Below are 19592 nucleotides of genomic sequence, written 5' to 3'. Positions count from 1 at the left end.
CAATAGCCTTGTAATTTGGGCAACTGTAGAATCTTTTTCCAATGTTCATTCTTTTCCTTGTCGTCCACCTTGGGCATTTTCAGTCGACTATGACAAAACAACTGGTTCTCCCTCATACTTCTACTGTACTTGTGTATGCACATTACTTTGACCAGTTATAGATGATAAAGAGGACAACGACAACATCAATTGAAAACAAGCAAATCCTATATTAAAAAAAAAAGGATGAAGATACAGGTGAAAGGAAAAAGATGATTATCAATTAGAAATGAAAGAGGAAGATGTAGGTGGGGGGCGAAGGTGAAAGGAAAAAGCATATACACATGGAAAGATGAAAGATGAAGATGCAAATGGAGGAAGAAATAATTTTCAACTTTGGATTTCAATGATTTAGGATTTCAGGTTCAATTAGGAATTTGGGATTTTGATTTGAGATTTTATGAAATGTTACCATTTATAAAGTCTTATATCATTGAATAAATTTTATCGTTTTTTAACCAAGAGTTTGCTATCACATGTGCAATTGTTGGAAGGAAATATCCTGCCTTGATCATTCTATTGCCATAGTGGATTTTTTTGTCATGTCATGTGCGATGTTTGCATTTAAAGTCCATGTGTGTTTTATTGTAACGACAATAACAGATTTAACAGTCATTTAATCATTTTTCATTCAATTTGGATTTAATTGATCAAAAATTTAAAATAAAGAGTTTAATTGATAAATAATTTTTTGTTCAAGGACTTTTTGACCCTTAAGCTTATTTTAAATTAACTCTCTTAAAAATTATTCAATCTAAACAAGTAAATATTTTTGCACTTAGATCATAGTCCTTATAATTAAAATCATACACTCGCGTCGCATACACCCACATGTTAAAAACTTTCACAATCGAAAGCGTCCAATCTCCTGAAGACTGGCGAAATTGATAGCTTTCCCAACGACTGTACACAAACACAGAGATTTTATTTTTCTTTTTGAATTTGTGATTGAAATGATTTTTTGTTCGAAAGCTTTTTGACCCTTAAACCTATTTTAAATTAACTCTCTTAAAAATTATTCAATCTAAACAAGTAAATATTTTTGCACTTAGATCATAGTCCTTATAATTAAAAATCATACACTTACGTCTCATACACCCACGTATTAAAAACTTTCGCAATCAAAAGCTTCCAAACTCCTGATGACAGGCAAAATTGACAAAAATTGACAACTTTTCCAATGACTGCACACACACACAATTGAGATTTTTTTTTTTCTTTTTCAATTTGTGATTGAAACTTCCTTTGAATCAAATCCACCATAATTTTCTTTGCATTGACAATTTCTCTTTTTTACTTTCTACTTTCATTTTCTTTTAATTTTAAAAGAAAAGATGAAGTTTGATATAAGTGACGACTTACACAAAAAGGACGGTGTTTGGTTTAAACAGTGTTAGGTTGTGAGTAGCGAAAGATCCAAGGCAAAGGCAATGGAGGCAGCTGTCCCACTGAAATGTTGAAAATTAATTTTCACCATTAGTAAGTTATTCAAAATTTTAATGATTTTTGTATTTTTTTTCTATTAAAATATCAAAAAGGTTAGTAAATTTATTAGAAACAAATTTAAAATTTTTATTTTTCTGTTTTATACCCTATTAATTGTAAAAGAAATACTCAAGTATGAGTCCCATAGGTGGTGTCCAAGGAGGACATCCCAAAAATTGGAAAATATGAAAGTTTGAAAAGAAAATTTTTGATTGGAAAGACATCTCAAAAATTAAAATTTAAAAAAATTTAAAGAAAATTTTTCATTGGATACCCCAGCATTTTTCTATTGACACCTTTTTCATTAACAAAATTAAATTGACAAATTCATCAGTAAATTTTTATAGATATTATAAATGAACACTCCCAATAAAATTCCTAGATCCACAATTGATGAGTCTTTTGTAATATTGAAAGATAAATGAATGTATTAAAAAAAATAAAAAGATAACTGAATAAAGTAATAATTCACAATGTAAATATAAAATTATATTATTGGTAGTTGATACAATAAATTTGCTTCCAATGAGTATAAATCTTGAACTGATTGAGAGAAAAGATGAGGCATTTATGTGTGGAGGGTTAACAATAATTTCATTAGGGATATCAAAGTAATTTATTATTGTTATTAGGATAATTTTGCAATTAAAAATTATAAATTTTTTGCTACAACCAGCAAAATTATGGCTTTAAAAAGAATTTTTCAAAATATTTTTTGTATTTTTATAAATTTTTCATATAAATTTTCATTCTTTTATTGTATTAATTGAACCCTTAAAGTATCGCCTCTATTCAATTAAACTCTTATTTTAAATAAAAATACATTTAAATTTGTTATTTTCAACAGGTCACCATGTGAATGTTATCTTGATCATTTCAATTTCTGCATGATAAAAAAAATTCTTATTGAATTGATGGCATATTTACATAGATCATATTTTATCATTTATGCGCCATGTAAATACCAATGTGACACAAATAACAATCAGACATCGACATGACAAAAATAACGAATTTTAACGATTTTGGTTTAATTAAACAAAACTAAAATGGCAAGAACTTGAGGGATTTGAGAAAGTATGAGAGATTTTTTTTTTTTAATATTTTAGTCTTTATTTGATTTATTGGCTAAGTTATGATATTTATTGGTATAGATGGCATCAACATTTAGTTCAGTGTTTGATATATATATATATATATATATATATATATATATATATATATATATATATATATATATACTCTTCCAATTTAAATATTTGGGTTTAAATTCCACCATTCTCCAATATATATATATATATAAAGGCTTTTCCTTCTAAGGTAGATAAGAAATACAAACAATAAGAGCTTTTGCTTGATAACATTTAACAATCAGAAGATGTGTTTTGTTTAAATAGATGAGAAAACAAACATTGGAAATGTTTTCAAAATGTCACTTTGCTCGTGAACAACCCTAGGCTAGATTCTGCACAACATTGAAAATGAAGTAATTCCAAGTAAATCATCAAACATGACGTGAAAACATATACATAGACATGCCCTTCACACTCTACCAACAACTAACTCTAACCGATTAATGCACACTTCATGCAGCAAGGAAAAAAAAAAAGAAAAGCCCGCAGTGCAGCATGTTACCAAAGAATGTTCTGTCTGCCTCCAAGAGCTCATTGTTAAACCCAAATGCCACTTTGTGAAGCCACCCGGGTGCCACTTTTCAGATATGGAATCGTCTATCCACAACAAACAGTGAGAGAAATATCCAGCAGGTACAAGCATAACAAAGTCATTGATACCATAGCTCAAACAGCAATAGCTTGGCCGGTAACCGCATCATGGAGCTGCAAAGAACCGTCTTTCATCAAATTAAGGCTCAAGCTCTTGAACCTCTCTCTTGAATACTGCCTTGATGCCTTTCTCCAATCAGTGCCAGCTTTCATCATGGCAACAAATTCATCATAACTGATACGCCCATCCTGAATAAAAGGTTGACAAGCAAAAAATAATGGTTAACTGTTAAAATATTGTGAAAATACAAACTTATAGGAGAAAATATATATAGAGAGAGGAGACAAGTAATTTTAGTGAAAAACAGCAATCCTCAATCTGCCAAGTGCACTGAAATTTGAACCTTTTAAGCAGAAACTATTTTGACAAATTTCTGAAGTCATGATTACTCAGATGTGGTATTTCTGTTTCAATTAAGCACCATGAAAGTGATATTTACAAAATAAAATTTGTGGAGAAATGAAAGTCTTCTTGAATATAGTAAATGATAAAAGTTGGTTTGGCTTGAAGTTAAACCTTGTCAGTGTCAACTTCACGCATGATGTCATTTAGCACATCAACATCGGCTAACGCGTCCCATAACTCATCAAGTTCAATATATCCACTACCATCTTTGTCAAAGAACATAAATGCTCTGCGGAAATGCTCATCATTCTCCATCTTCTGCAAGTGAATTGTCACCGCTACAAATTCCCCATAATCCAATACTCCATTTCCATCAACATCAGCCTAATATGAATAAATATTGGATCAACACAAAGAAAATACAAGTTGACATGCAAATTCTTGGCAGCCATATGAGATTATGAAAAAAAATTAATTATATACCATGTTAAGTTGTGATCTTTCAGATAATTGAACATATGAAACTGTAGACAACTACATTTATCCAGTTTAGTAATTAATAATAAAAATAAGCAGATATAAGAAAGCGAAAAACTCTATCTTCTACTTCAATGGTGCATGTTTCTCTTGATCACGTATGAAATGGCAACCAAAACTAAACTCTCCAATAAGAGTTTCTCTTAATGAATTTGCAGTAGACCAATTAGGAATTCATGTGATCACATTCATAATCTATCTTCTTTTTCACCAAATTGCAGAGCTTACTCTCTAGGCTTGGCTCTCCAAACATAAAAGTAAAGAAAAAAAAATTTTCAAGCCTATTGTCAGTCCAACAATGGCTTTATGAAAAGTTTCCATACCATGGAAAAAGAAGCATTGCAAACAAGTAAATATGTGAATCTTCCTCGAAAAGTATGCAAGAAAATAAATTCTTCAAAACACCATAGATATGCTATACACATAAAATGCTACCTATCATCCCATTTCCTTACTCCGTGAAGAACAAAGTAGGTTTTGAGAATTAAAAACTAGTTCATGAATTATGAATGTGTAAACAGGTGTCAACAACATTGGCCAACAGGAAGTACAAGATTTTCTGATTCAGTGGTATTGCTAGTATAAAAATTTAAAAATATAATTTTGAAAGATGCTAAATCAGCAACAGATTATTTAAGGAATAGTTCCTCAAGAACAAAAAGAGAGGGGAGGGAGCTGAGCTGATATTTTGGTTTATGTAAGATAAAAAACTTTTCTGCTTCCAAAAAGACCCAAGGACCACTGACAGTATAACTTTCCTAATAATTTCACCAGTTCTTAATGATTGAAACACACCATCAATGGGGCATTACAGGGCATTTCATAGGTAAAAATAACTTAACAATAAGTAAATAAATTTATATAAACTGTAGGAAAATAGACGGTTCCGACATTATTGTATAACTAATTGTTATTTTAGGAAATCTATAAATATTTGTGTTCCTAAAATTAAGGATGAAATCCCCTCAATCATAGAGATTAGTTTTAGGCAGATTTAGTTTCTTATTTTATCTCTCAACACAGCTATATATAGTTCTTAAGGGTTGTATCATTCAAGTAAGTTTTTTCTTCAATATAATACTCTGATTTTCCACATAAACTAAAAGCTAATTATGGCAATCTCACAATGAAATGAAAGAAATGATCATAGTACAGATGGACTACGAACTACATTAAAAATATATATATACAGTTAATGTTTGCTCATTAAGCATGCTATGATGCTAACGTGTTCAATTGACAACATTATATTTAAGCCACAGAAGAACATTTATTTAGTAGAGGATGTTTAGTGCACATAGCGGCATGCTACTTAAAGGAAGCATGTAGCAGAACAGCAAAGTATAGAGCATCATAAATGGGGTTCAAACATGATAAAAAATACATGCAAACTAGTGCACTTAATTCAAAGTTAAAAATGAACATGTAAGTAAAAATAGGACCATACCACTTCCATCAACATCTTGATCTCCGGTTCAGCCAATTGTGAACCAACCTTTCGAAGCCCAGCCTTCAGCTCCTCATACGAAACTTTCCCATCATTGTCTGTATCCATCAATGTGAACATATCTTTGATTACTTCAACCTCTTCTACAGATAAGTGCTCTGCAATTACCTGCAGCATTTACAAAACTAAATCACTTGCAGATACTCACGAATTGCATGATGGCACAATCATTTTTAGATCTTGAACTGACAATTTCACATAATCCACCTAAAAACACTTACCCGCAGCACCTTCTTTTTTAACCTATTCATCACAGAAAACTGCTTGAGCCTTGTTCTCACAATATCTCCTAATGGGACATTTGGAGCTTTCTTTGCATTTTGCAACCAGGAATGTTCTGTGCCCAAAATAAAGGAAAAGGAAGAGATTAAAGAGCAAAATCAACACAACTATTAAAAAAAGTCAAACAATATTCTCCAAGGACGTCAAAGTATATATTGCATGCTAAATAAATGATTTCTGCTGATAGAAACATTAAAAGGTGAAATATTTCTGTGCAAGTAAGCATCTAATGGACTTTATTTCAAAGGTTGAATTTCCTTCCTCAACAACAGCAACAAACAAAGCCTTTACCCACTAATTAACTCATTGATATGGATCATAGCACCCCGCTATACTCACTTCAAGATAAATTTCCTTTATCAATTCAAAATAAAATTTATTACAATTTAGATTAGATGAATGCATATATATGTCAACATTTGACACAAACAGCATTTGACAACACAAAGTTACAAACAATGTACGATTCATTATTAGATGCCAATTACTATGCATCCAACTGCTCTGCAGAATAAAATGGGCATGATGCGTAAAATCATCATGGGAGGGATTTCTTTTGTCAAGATAACATATGCTTTGAAAATTCAGCAGATTTCAAAAGAACATCCAGCAAAACTGAGCTCTAACTTGGAGACAACTACAACCAGAACTCTCTACAATGGTCCAAACTTATAAAGGAGAAAATTCAAGCAGAAAATATCTTAGGACAGATAAAAAAAAAACCTTTAGAATTTGACTAAATTCCAATGAAGGAAATGACCAAGATTTAGCACTTCTCAGACAGGTATTGACAACAAAAGAGGCAAAAAGTGTTTCCATATTTCTTCTGCAAGCATGTATTTGGCTTTACGATTACCATCCAAGCAAGAACCTTTAACCAAGGGGTATGTCATATAACAACATAAACCTAGGATAGCCAAAGACTGAAGGAAAATTACAGATTGATGAAAACAAATAGCCCGAAAGAGAGCTGCAGACAGATGGCTTGACCCATGAATTTTCTCAATTCAAGAACACAATCAATATCAAAGAAAACACAACTATTTTAACAGTCTAGGCTCTGGTAATCTTCAGCCATGTCAGTATCAGAATCGATGACAAAAAATGATATTAGATGCACGTTTGGTAAAATTCAATAAAACTGAATCCTGTCAATTACTATTTTCAGAAATTTGTCCATTCCTCTTGATTATTAAAGCTAAAGATGAAGTGGAGACAGTTAATCAGATTTTTATTGTTATTCATATTTTATCCCTCAAGTTACCCTGACCTCACACTTTAAAACAATAATTCATAATATCGAGGCCGCAAGAACTCTGGATCCTCAAATGCTGTCAAATGCTTTTAGCTAAATATGCAAATAGTGTTGTCCTTGATACTAATTGAAAATTCAGCATCATAAGAACTACTGGAGAACTTACCAAGCACCTGTTTAGCAGTCAACCGCTTTTTAGGATCCGGTTCTAACATCTGCCTAACAAGACTTTTAGCACTCTCCGAAACTTGAGGCCAAGGTTCCCTCTTAAAATCAATGACCCCTCTCAAAATTGCAAGAGCAACACCCTGTTCAATCTCTGAAAAAAGCAACAGGAAAGTAGAAATCAGAAAAAAACAAAAAAAAAAAACAAAATATTAAATGCTACAGCCTCATGGGGGTGTCTTAAACTGCACAACCATATAAAAGCACAAAGTAAGAAATGGAAAACCTGCCCAAAACGGGGGAACCCCACATAACAAAATGTAAAGGATCACCCCAGCACTCCACACATCAACCTCCGGTCCATAATTTCGTTTTAAAACCTCAGGAGCCATATAGTATGGACTCCCCACGATCTCTGTAAACTTCTCCCCTATAAAATAAATCCAACTCGAAATATTAATCCTGAAATCAAGCTGAAACCCATAAATAAATCTCACTAAAACAGAACCAAAGCCCAAACTCACAGGAAAAAAAAAAAAAAAAAAGAATTCCCCATGGCACTCAGCTCTAGTTTCAAAGCTCTCAAATATAAAGAAAAATGTTTTAACAACCCAAAAAGTTAAAAATCCAAAATTTATCGCACAAACAAGCTAAAAGCCACATAAAAAAAAAACTTTTATTCCATAAGCTCAGAGTAGAAAAATCAATCAAAACACCGAAAATGAATTCAAAATCCCTTCTTCAATTATCCGAACCGGAAAGCTAGAAGAATAAAATTTTAAAAAAAAAATCTAACAATCCAAAATTTAAAAATCCAAAATTTATGAGCCAAAGTTTCGAACCATCAAAAACCTACATAAAAGCTCAAAAAAAAAAAAGAAGTTCCACCACATACCAGGCTTAAAAAACACAGACAAACCAAAATCAATCGCTTTTAGCAGCGCGTGTTCTCTCTTATTCGCAAACAAAAAATTCTCAGGCTTCAAATCTCTATGCATAACCCCATTCTCGTGGCACATCCTAACCACCTCCGCTATCGTCTTCGCCACGTTCGCCGCAGCGCGTTCCGTGTAATGCCCTCTCGCTACTATCCTATCGAACAATTCACCTCCTTCACAAAGCTCCATAACCAAATGAACATTTTCATTATCCTCGTACGTCGCTCTCAACTTCACAATATTCGGATGTTCCGGCAACGTTGACATTATGGCAACCTCCCGTCGGACGTCTTCGATGTCGACCGCTGTTCGGAGTTTACTTTTGGAGATTGACTTGCACGCGAGGCCTTCGCGCGTTTCCCTGTCCGTACAGAGGTAGGTAACTCCGAACTCGCCTCGGCCGAGTTCTCGTCCGAGGATATACTTGTCGCCTATTCGAGTTAGCTGACTCAATGGGATCACGTCTTTTAGAACTCGGATTGGAGCCGGCGAGGGGACTTTCTGGGCGTACGGGTTCGGTTTCCTTTCCCGGGCTTTTTTCTTCACTATCTGGTTCTGGTCAGACCGGTTCGGTTTATTTTCCCGACTGTCGTCCTGTCTAACGCATGCGTTACAGTTTCCCATAACAGAAACTAAGCTACAACGTTTCGGGCTGGTGGGGGCGGCGGCGGTGGACGGGGGATGAGCAAGAAAACGCGGGGCAGTTAAGAAAAACTGGAGGTTTTAAAAATTTCTTTCTACGTATGATTTTGATGATCATATTATATTTTATTAGTAGATTTTTGGAAAATGATTATTTAATTGTTAATGTAATGATCTTTTTCTTATCTGAATGAGATTAATTGGTTAGCGACTGAGGAAGGTGGTGGAAATGATTTGTCGTCTCGCAAGGTGAGACTTGTGAAAGAGATACGGTCATTTATATATTTAAAGCTTGTTTATTTTTATATTAAATACATGAAAAATATAAAAATTATTAATTATTATAATTTATGTTCATATTTGAAATAAGAAATATTTTTTTAATTTTTTAATTTATATATTTTTTTATTAAAATTTTAGATTATTTTATTTTATTTTTTTATTAATTTTTGTATATATAATTTTTTTCATGTATAAAATTATAAAAAATAGATATACTGAGTAGATTTACTAAACTAACCTCGAAAGTCTTGAGTGCAATTCAAGAGGATTTATCATATCCACCAGCTTTCCTGTGAATTTTTTTTTTTTAAATGGTTGTAAATTTTAATAAAAACAAATATAAATTGCTAAAATATTTTTATATTTTTAACAAAGGAATCTTCCAAATCTTTAGTCTGTTTCTACAATTTATCTAAAAACTTTTTGTACGTGGGGAAAACAATCAAAAGATTTTTGGACCCACAGAGTGATTGCATTAATCACAGCCGTCCATTTTTGTAATAATTTTCTTTTTCTACTTCTTTACTGAAAAATAAAAACTAAGTTGTTGAGAGTTGTTTACCTATTAAATGGAATACATCTAGAAGCTAAGAAACAAATTTCATTTCTATTTGGCTCAGAGTATGGCCATCCTCATTCTTTTTCTTTTTTTTTTTGAGATTCTAGACATTGCATTTGACACCAGTCAAAAGTACAAGAAGTTCCAAATTTCGAAAGACGTAATATTGATAATTTAATAATTAAAAATTATTGTGGATAATGAAATCCGTCATAATCTTAAATTTTGTTTATTTTGTAAAAAGCGCTTTTTAAAAAATAATTTTACACTTTTTATATTTTTGGATAAAAAAGTGGTAAATCAATAAAAAATAATTAGCGATCAATTAAAATAAAATTAATTTAAAAAATTTTTTTAATTATTTGCAACATACCTTACTATCGAAACTGATCTTCTTTTTTTTCTATTTTGCTTTAGAAAGTCATATATGATATATCCCCTAACAAAACAAATTTGAATGAAAAAAATTTATATTTATGTATTCTCTTTAAGAGAATTTAAGTTTTAACTTTCATAAAATTTTCAACATAATTATAATTAAATTATACATTAATTTTTATAAATAAATATTTGTTAATTTCGTAACATCATCATATCATTATCATTATTATTATTATTATTATTATTATTATTATTATTATTATTATTTAAACTATTCTTATTTTCTTGTTTTTAGGTAGTACATCTTTCTTGGAAGATGCTAAGTATTTGGCTTGGTTGCAACTTCCAGTTAGTTTGATGAATTGGTCAAAATATTAAAACCCCATTAATTGATTTTTTTTTTCTTTCATGATGGGTTGGTGGCTAAAACCTTTCCCCCCAAAAAAATGATCAGGCTGGAAATTTGAATATAATTTTTAAGATTGAAGCTGTTTGTTAAACAGCATCATTAAAAACTTAACATCTTCTCTTTACCAAAAAAATCATAAATTGGCATTGGTTGGAGGATGGCCCAAAAACCAGCTGCCAGCTAAAACCATTTCCGTAATGCAAATGCTAGGCCTTGAATGTTGCTTAGAAATGATTAACCCTAATTACATATTTTAACTGGTTTCTTTTGACAAGTGGCCAAGAGTCTTGCTCATAGGAAAAATTGGGGAGAAAATAAAAAACGTAGTTTGGATTTGGAATTTCCTTGGAAATTGTAAGGGGGTGCCACCCATAGGGAGAGAATTGTGGGGGTCAAGATAGAAGCACCAAGTCTTTAAAGCAGCTATCCTGTCAGCCTAGTTAGCACAAGAAGAGCTATAAAATTCAAGATTTCAATTCAAATATCAAAGTTAACACAAATTATAAGACCACTTTACCCAAAAAGTCGCAAAAGATAAACAAATATGGGTTAGCTATGGTGAGATAGTTAGCTAGAAAATCATATAGACATATAATATTGGTTCAGTTTAAAATTTAATCTAAATAAATTAACATATACAAGGACTAAAATATCAAACTAAATAATATCACTTAGTAATAAAAATAAAATCAATGAAACTATCTCTTTTTGAGAGTTTGTTGTCGAGTTTAACTATATAATATCTATATAATTTTATATAAAAATGATCTCTAAAAAAATTTGAAAAGGACACGTATTTTTTTTTTCTCTTTTATACTAAGTAGGTTTTTATTAGATGGTTGGTCTTTTTGATTGTTTTCTTCTTTTTAAGTATGACTCGCTGGAGGATGAAGAAGCTTTTTTAACAGTTATATTTTTTTATGCTTTTATGTTTGACAAGCATAGGTTCTCTTTATTTTCAAAATTTTTTTCTATTGTTTGTATTTTTATTTGAAACAAAGCTATTATCACATTCAGGAGAGGCTTTTTTTGGTGTGAGTTTTTCCTCTTTTTTTTTTTTGTTATTGTTTCTTTTTTTTTTTGTTTTGGGATATAAATTTTTGTTCTCTTTTATTATTTCATTAAATAACAATTTTTCTTTTCTTTTGAGTTTCATTGTCATCGTTTTGGTGTTATAGATTGTAATTTTATTTAATGGAGTTTGATTGTTGAATAGGTTTTTAGTTTTACGGTTATGAGGCTTGCATGTTGTTTTGAATATATTTTTTGGAGGATTTTATCTTTGCATGTTGTGATCTTGGATAAAAATAAGTTTTAGTTGTTTTCATTAACTCTGTTTTTTAGTTTAGATACTTTTTGTATGATTTTAAATAGCAAAAAAAATTGACTATTAGATTTTCATGATACTAGGAGTTGTTCAGTTTTACTAGGAAGTATATGATTTTGGTATAGTTTCTTTCCTCGACTTTAAATTTTGAGTGTTCAAACTCACATTTACTAGGAAGTATCGTATTTTTTTACTATTTTTTTTGGTTTAAAATCATACAAGTTGTTCTTTGGTTATGATGTTCAAACTCATAATCACTAGGAGTTGTTCAGAGTTTTACCAGGAAGTATACTATTTTTTTATTATTTTATTTGGTTTCTTTCCTTGACTTTGAATGTCAGTTTCGTATGATTTTAAGTTGAATGTGATAGACAAGAGAAGCACCTTTTATTATGTCATGTTGTGGATCATTATGGTTATACTTGAAATTTTGAGTTTAATATCTTATTTTAAATGTATTTTATATGTATAATTAATGAAGAAAAGTAGTTCATAACCAAATAATGGAGTTCAAGAAGTTGAATATGGCTAAGGAATGTTGTTGTGTTTGTAGAACTAGCTAAGACATATAGATCAAGTATCATGACATTCTATGGAAAACAGAGAAATTGACCTAAAATAATCTTAAGTTTTGTTATGCTTTTTAACATTATTCATGAAAATAAAGTGCATTACTTGGCTAAGGTTACACTCGGTGGTTCAAGACCAACTGGAATGTTCAGACCAATTGGCGGTTGATGGCAGTTGTTGCCAGGCCACCTGCCTCAGTAATTGTTATGGGAAGTTCTATTGAGGATTGAAGATCTTAAAAGTAGTTGGCCTCAAAAAAAGAATGTGGTAGTTGTGTTGGTGTTTGCAAGAGTTTGCATTTTATCATTAAACATATGGTTAAAGATCTTGAGCTTTCAAGAAAATAAACTTTTTCCATCTCACTTAAATAGGTTTTTTTAGTCTCCTGGTGTTTTTGTCTAAAAATCTTACTTATTTGTGAACAAAGATTGTTCTTTAATTTGTTTTCTTTTTTAGAGCTATGATTTTAGCTTAAAGTTGAATTATTGTAATTGAATTGCAATCCTCTGTTTGGAAATAGAATCATGTGATTTTGTTGAATTTTCAATGCAAAGGTGTTCTACAGGTTTGGTTTTGTCTAAAGAAGTTTTTTTTTTAGAATTTCAAGTAATGATAAATCTAATTATACTTATGTTTTATGCATTATGTAGTTTCTAACGTTTTTCTTTATCATTAATGCTTTGATCTAAGGTAACTTTACATTTGCATGCTTTCTTTTTATTTCAAAAGCTCAAACAAGCATCTATGTTGCAAGGATGTGACATTCAAAAAGATGTAGTAGTTCTAAAATCTGAAGAAAGAATAGGTTCTTCAGAAGTGGGACTACTTACTATAGTGTGAAGATCGTAAAGATATTATAATGCTCACTATTTTGGCTTTGATGACTTTGCATAATATGAATGATATGTTTGATTTACAGGTGCAACCTACACCAATAATTGTAGACATGAATTTTAAAGCCAACAACAGAGTCCCTAAGTCATGGCCAGGTATCATAGGACTAACTTAAAAGTTCAATGTTCATAATCTAGATTATTGTTTCAAAGCTTTCACCTTCTCAATACTAAATTTACACAAGGTTAAATTCTCAGAAGGATTTAGCAAAGGATTTAAGAAAGGTTAACTACATATATCACTCTAACTTTTAACTCAAATAAATACAAATTCAATAAAATACTTGAAATTTATGACAGATCGAGTGAAGCCGGGTCCTCATCACTGGTATATATCAAAAGGATCTTTGATTTTTTTTTTTTATCTTGATTTATACAAAATGTACGTGAATTATTTTTTGCTTCTAAATTTTTTTTTGAATAGCAATGATTAAATAAATTAAAGTGAATAAATTGTAAGCAATGTAAAAAAATAGTTTTTAACCATGTGAAATTAAAGTTTTGAAAAGAATTTGTCGATCCCAAATAAATAGTGCAATGAATAACACTTTGTAAAAATAAAATAAATTTTTAAAACCTAAAGTATAGTAAACTAAACATCTTAAATAATTTAAGTTGAGAAGGAAAAAAATTGAGATTGAGAGAAATAGATAATGCAGCAAATATATAGTGGTTCTATTCTACTTGATTTGCATCAATTATCTTAACAAGCATTGCCAAGAATTTAAACTTCACTAAATTGATGGAATTAATATCTTCCACCAAGCAATTATAAAGTGAGATATCCAAAAGTCAAAAATCATGATTTAAAAATCCCAAACCAATGTTTCCTAAACACTTAAAATCAATTAAGCATCCCAAGTTCAATTTCTAATCTCAAAGTGTTTCCCACACTTTGAGCCAAACAACAAGCTTAAAAGTAAGTGTAAATGATCAGTCTTTGATCTAAAGACAATTTAGATCAATATAAAAACATCACTTGAAGATATAGAAATTAAAAACTCTAGACTTGAAGAAATTCTTTGATCTTTTGGAATAAAATGCTTTGATTTTTTATATAATTCAATTTTTTGGTGTTTTTCGGCTCTTTTGGGTGTATTTATAATGAGAATGAGATTTTAACCGTTTAGAAATATTTTCTTGTTGTGGGTTAAAAACTTTTAAGGATTTTAAAAAATATAGCTATAAAATACATAAACATGGCATTAGAATATCGTGGGTCAATGACATAGATCTTTATCCAAATTTGAATCTTATACTCATCTTTTTAGAGAGAATTCGAATGCCACATGCTATTTTTCATTCAAAATTAATTTCAACATAGGCATTCGGATCTTATGACTTGGGCATTAGGATGCCACCTTATTTTAGGCTTAAAAATTCATTTTTCGCAAAGACATTCGAATGCCATGCATTAAGCATTAGAATCTCTTGACAAATTTTGCAATTTTGTGTGTTTTTTTGCTTAAAGGATTTGAATTCTACCTTCATTTTTTTATTTTTTTGTAATTTTTTTTATTATGCTGCAATACTCGATTATAGCATTTTACTGTAGTATTTTACTACAATACAATCTTTAGAACTTATTTTTCTTGAATATTTCTTGATCATTTACCTCCTTAGACTTCTTTGCTTCTCCAAACCAATTTATCTTGAATTTAGTCAATCTTTGAAGTGATTTCTCTTAATATTAGACTATAATCTTAACTTCTCTTGAATTTACCATTTAGATCATAACTCTTGGCTGATGGAATCGAAGTTGCTTTCAAAGGTATTAGGGTGAGGTATTGGTACTTTACTAGCAAAGGTAAAAAATCATAAATTGAAATTAGGATTTTCTTCAGACTTTTTCTTGATCTTCTTTGGCCATTCAATGGTCAAGTAGCAGATTGGGAATAATGACTTATGTAAGGAGCTGATTGTTGGGTTGGTTGGTGAAAATAAGGATTCTGAGAAAGGTTATTTATAGTAGAGTGGTTAAGTTGCTACATCATATGTGGGGTAAAGCTCCCAACCTATTTTTTTCATACATTTATGACTTGAACATCTTCTCTTTCCATTCTCAGTACATACACATCTTTTATGCCAAGTGTATTATCATATTTAAGCTTTTACTTTTTATGGCATTCTCTATTATCTTTCTTGATATGAACATGTCAATAAAATTTTTTATTGCATTTTCAATCATCTTTTCATAATATAGAGATTTAAGAGTGTTGACAAATAAGATTATAGTTTCTTTTTCTGTTAAAGAAGGTTGAACCTAAACAGTAGCACATTTATACCTTTAAGCATATTCTCTGAAACTTTCAACATCTTTTTCCTTCATACTTTGTAAAGATAATTAATCTGAGACTAACTCTATAGTGTGCTTGTATTGAGTTACGAATGCTCTAACTAATTCTTTTCGCAAAGTGATTCGAGTTCTATCCAACTGAGGATACCAACTAGCAGCAGATCCTATAAAACTGTCATCTCAGGCGTGGACAGTTTATTTTTCTACAGTACATAATTACATGGCTCATCGAACATTTAGTCTCATCATATTTCTCAAATTTTAAGACTTTGAACTTGGGTAAAACAATCACATCTGGCACCAAGTAAAGCTCTAATGCATCCATAGATCCTAAGAAATCTATTTTTTCGATCGCTCGAAGCTTCTCTTCTATGAGATCAATTTTCTTTTGAACACTTAAATATTTTATTGCTTCAAATGAACTTTCTTTCAATTTTGCTAGCTTTTCAGAATCAGTAAAAACTGAAATTGGTAAAACTGTTGAAGGTATTCCAGAATAAAAGTATGCCTTAAAAGGTGGTGCTTATTGTGATTGTGCTTCTTAGGATGCTTTTATATATGCTTCATTTACCTTTTTCTCTTTATTAAAATTTTTTTAGCATTTTCATTATTTAGGCCAAATCTATTATCATTTTTTTTACTCGACTATGTTGTTTTGGCTCTATAAATGGCAAGGAGATTACTTTGACAATCAAGCTCTTGAACCTTATTGCCACAATTAAGAATTAGGATAATGTCTACTGTAAATTTATGCAAGAAAAGAAATATATATATATATGTGAATGAATAGATGCATGCATTAAATTTTATCACATAATAAGAAAGAGAAGAAAAAGAAAATCTATAATTTAAAATTTTAAAAATCTAAAAACATTCATAGAAAAAATCTTAAAATCTATTGCCTGATCATATTCTTCAGATTTAAGATCCTGGTACTACTATGGATAAGTTATTTAGCCACTAAAACTAGACAATACCCTTTTAATAATCTTGGGCTTTTTTTTATCCCTAAAACTCAACGAACCATCTTTGATTAAACTTTGCACCTAATATTTGAAAGCAATGCAATTTTTTACTGAATGGCCCATATTCCCAAAGTGATAATCATATCAAGCTTCAACATCAAACCATTTAGGATAAAAGGTTTTAGTGGCTCTAGAAGAACTGGTGTGATTAGATAATTTTCAATGAGTAGTGAGAATAGTTCAATGTAAGTCACAGGGATTGGATTAATGATGACTCTCTCATTTTTTTACTCAACGATTTTTTAGGTTAAGTGGTTTTTTAACTCATAGGTGCAGATCTTGAAGTAAAATTAAATGTATATGCCTAAAGGTTCATTGGGAAGCTTGGCAGCTGATAGGTTGATAAGTACTAGGGTTTTGAAAAGCATAATTCATAATTGAAAAAGTATATGGGTATAACCAATTTGTGAAATCGGTGCAAGGTTAGAAGGCTTTTTCTCTTTTGCTTCTTTTTTTACTTGGCTTGGTCTTTTTTTAGGCCATAGGATGCTTCAACATGACTTGGATCGGCATCAATATTATTAGAGGTTTTTTGATCTTGACAAGATGGTTATTTAATGCACACACGAGTTGAAGTTGATGATAATTCTTGAGAATAGAGCGATTTAAGATTTTTCACTCTTTCCACTAGCTTGGTAAGTTACATTTTTATTTCTCGTAGGTCATGCCCAAATTCTTCTTAGTTGAGTTTCAAAACTTAGATATGTGCTTCTGATTGATCTTTCATCTTTTTCTAAACTGTTACCCTATATGGGCAAAAGATTTATATTATGCAATCATATAATGAATGAATGAGATGCATGAAATGAATGAAAATAGATAGGTAAACAAACAAATAAATAGATAAATAAATAAATACGAATCTTACGAAAGTAACAAACAAGAGCAAAGTTAGCACTTAATATAAAGAAAAAAAATAAAATAAGTTAGTGCATAACTCAAAATGTATGTTACCTAATTTGGATTATTTTTACAAAAAGAAATGACATGGCTCTACTTATGGATTAAGTTTATTATAGCTCACTGTATGTGGTTTAAGGTTGACTCTATAAGTTCCCAAATTGTTCTTCATATTATTGTCCATCATAGACTAGTGAAGTACTTCAATCCTCATCCATTATAGGCTACAAATAGAAATGGTTTAATTTGAGTTTTTACTAGCTATGCGGAGATGTTAAATCTTATGAAGGCATATGTACTTTCCTCCCTTCTAAGAGATAGAACTCAGAGGTAGAGATTATGTTATGCATATGCAAATGAATGACAAATATATAAAATGAATAAATGACTAAATAAATAAAATACAAGCAAGAGAAAACAAATCTTAAATTTATTATGTTAGGCTTGGATAACAAGAAATCATTTACTGAGTTGACTCTCGATCTCTCTAATGGAGTTGCTAAACTATCATAATGTATAGATCCATGGACCTACCATTAGACATGGATTAAAGAAGTCACCACCAATCTTTTTTATTAAAGTGTAATTGATCATCTAATATAATCTATTATATTTAAATAAGAGTTTCAAGATTAACTTAGGTATATTTAAATAATAGATTCTAGTCCATGAAATCATATTTTAGGTTTGGGAGTGTAGTTACGTATAAGAAAGGTTATAGCATTCTTACAGTACCCATCCAAAGAATGGTACCAGTTTGATTTCAAATTATCAAAGCCTTAAAATGTTCATATAATTTTACCAAATCATTTAATTATTGAAAATAAATCCTAAATTTGATTCAATAGTGTGGTATTAATTTAAAATAATTTTCTTACTTTATGAGTATTCATGGAGAATAGTGTCTCATTCTGAAGAGGCTTCGTTGTTGAGTTAATTAAAATATTTTTATTCAAGAAAATAATTAGTAAAATCTTTCAATAGTTTAGTAAGATTTACTTTGATGCAGATCTTCCAATAGTTTAGTGAGATTTCCTTGTAAATTTATTTTTAGAAAATGTATTAAATCTTTCAATAGTTTGGTAAGATTTAATTTAAGATGTAAGTCCTCTAACAGTTTAGTAGGATCAAAACAAAATATTTTTTTAGTAATAATTTTTTATAAAAATTGATTTATGAGATTCTCCAATATTTGGTAAAATTAATAAAAAAATTAAATTCATAAAAAATTCTCCACTAATTTGGTAGGATTCATGAATTTATTTTAGAAATATTTTTTTGGTTATTATTTTTAAATAAATAAATAAAATGAAATTCATAAAGACATTTTTAAAAAATAAATAATAAAAATTTCAATTTAAAGTAATGAGTAAAATAATAATTAAATATGAAAATAATAATAACAATAAGTAAAAATAAAAAATCTAAAAATAAAATGAGAATAGAATAGAAAAAGTAAAATAGAATAAAATCAAAATAGAAAATAAGATAAAAAAATAAAAGAAAATCTACGATTGGGTCGAGCTGAAAGCATAAATCTTCACGTGAGTTATCGGGTTCACGCAAGAACTTCAAATTTCAATCAAAAAGTTCATCCCAAACCCAAAAAAACCTAAAAAAAAACTTTTAGATTCTTGAAAACTTAACAGAAATCTCATAATCAAAAGCCAATAGAAAACCTTTGTAAAAATATAAAAAACTTAACAGATTATGAAATCAAACTCAGAAATTAAAACCCAAATTCAGGAAACCCAAAAGCAAATCAAATCAAACTCAAAATGAAATTATATCACAGAACCCAAAGAAAAAAAACTCAGAATTTGCTTGAATGATTTTTCTCCAAAATTAAAAAAAATTAGAAAACTAAGATCCATAGAATTTTTCTTTTTTCTTCCCCTCTTTTTTTTTTTTTTGTGGTTGATTGGTGTTTATATAAGACCTTTTGCTAGGAATTTTAGGGATATGCATTA

General features: G+C 29.9%; 1 protein-coding gene across 1 annotated transcript; it reads right to left on the bottom strand.

Moving 5' to 3' along the window:
* Nucleotides 1–2856: 2856 nt before the first annotated feature.
* LOC111283402 (calcium-dependent protein kinase 10-like) lies at nucleotides 2857–9238 on the bottom strand. Its single transcript, XM_022871933.2, has 7 exons — nucleotides 8296–9238; nucleotides 7687–7830; nucleotides 7402–7554; nucleotides 5920–6035; nucleotides 5639–5806; nucleotides 3826–4038; nucleotides 2857–3497 (listed from the first exon to the last, which is right to left on the bottom strand). The coding sequence occupies exons 1-7, from the start codon at nucleotides 8960–8962 to the stop codon at nucleotides 3324–3326; spliced, it is 1635 nt and encodes a 544-aa protein (XP_022727668.2). The 5' UTR covers nucleotides 8963–9238; the 3' UTR covers nucleotides 2857–3323.
* Nucleotides 9239–19592: the final 10354 nt, after the last annotated feature.

This window comes from Durio zibethinus, chromosome 17 (genome assembly GCF_047325235.1).
Source record: "Durio zibethinus cultivar Kanyao isolate XHJ-2024 chromosome 17, ASM4732523v1, whole genome shotgun sequence".
NCBI lineage: Eukaryota > Viridiplantae > Streptophyta > Magnoliopsida > Malvales > Malvaceae > Durio > Durio zibethinus.
Note: the sequence above shows the minus strand (reverse complement) of the source record. Positions and strands in the feature narration are given on the sequence as shown.

Bases quoted from the DNA above. Each gene is read 5' to 3' on its own strand.
- LOC111283402 (XM_022871933.2), bottom strand. From the start codon at position 8,962: ATGGGAAACTGTAACGCATGCGTTAGACAGGACGACAGTCGGGAAAAT. The intron at 5,807-5,919 runs GTAAGTGTTTTT...TAAATGCTGCAG, and splicing joins TAAAAAAGAAGGTGCTGCGG to GTAATTGCAGAGCACTTATC. The intron at 3,498-3,825 runs GTTTAACTTCAA...CCTTTTATTCAG, and splicing joins GTGAAGTTGACACTGACAAG to GATGGGCGTATCAGTTATGA.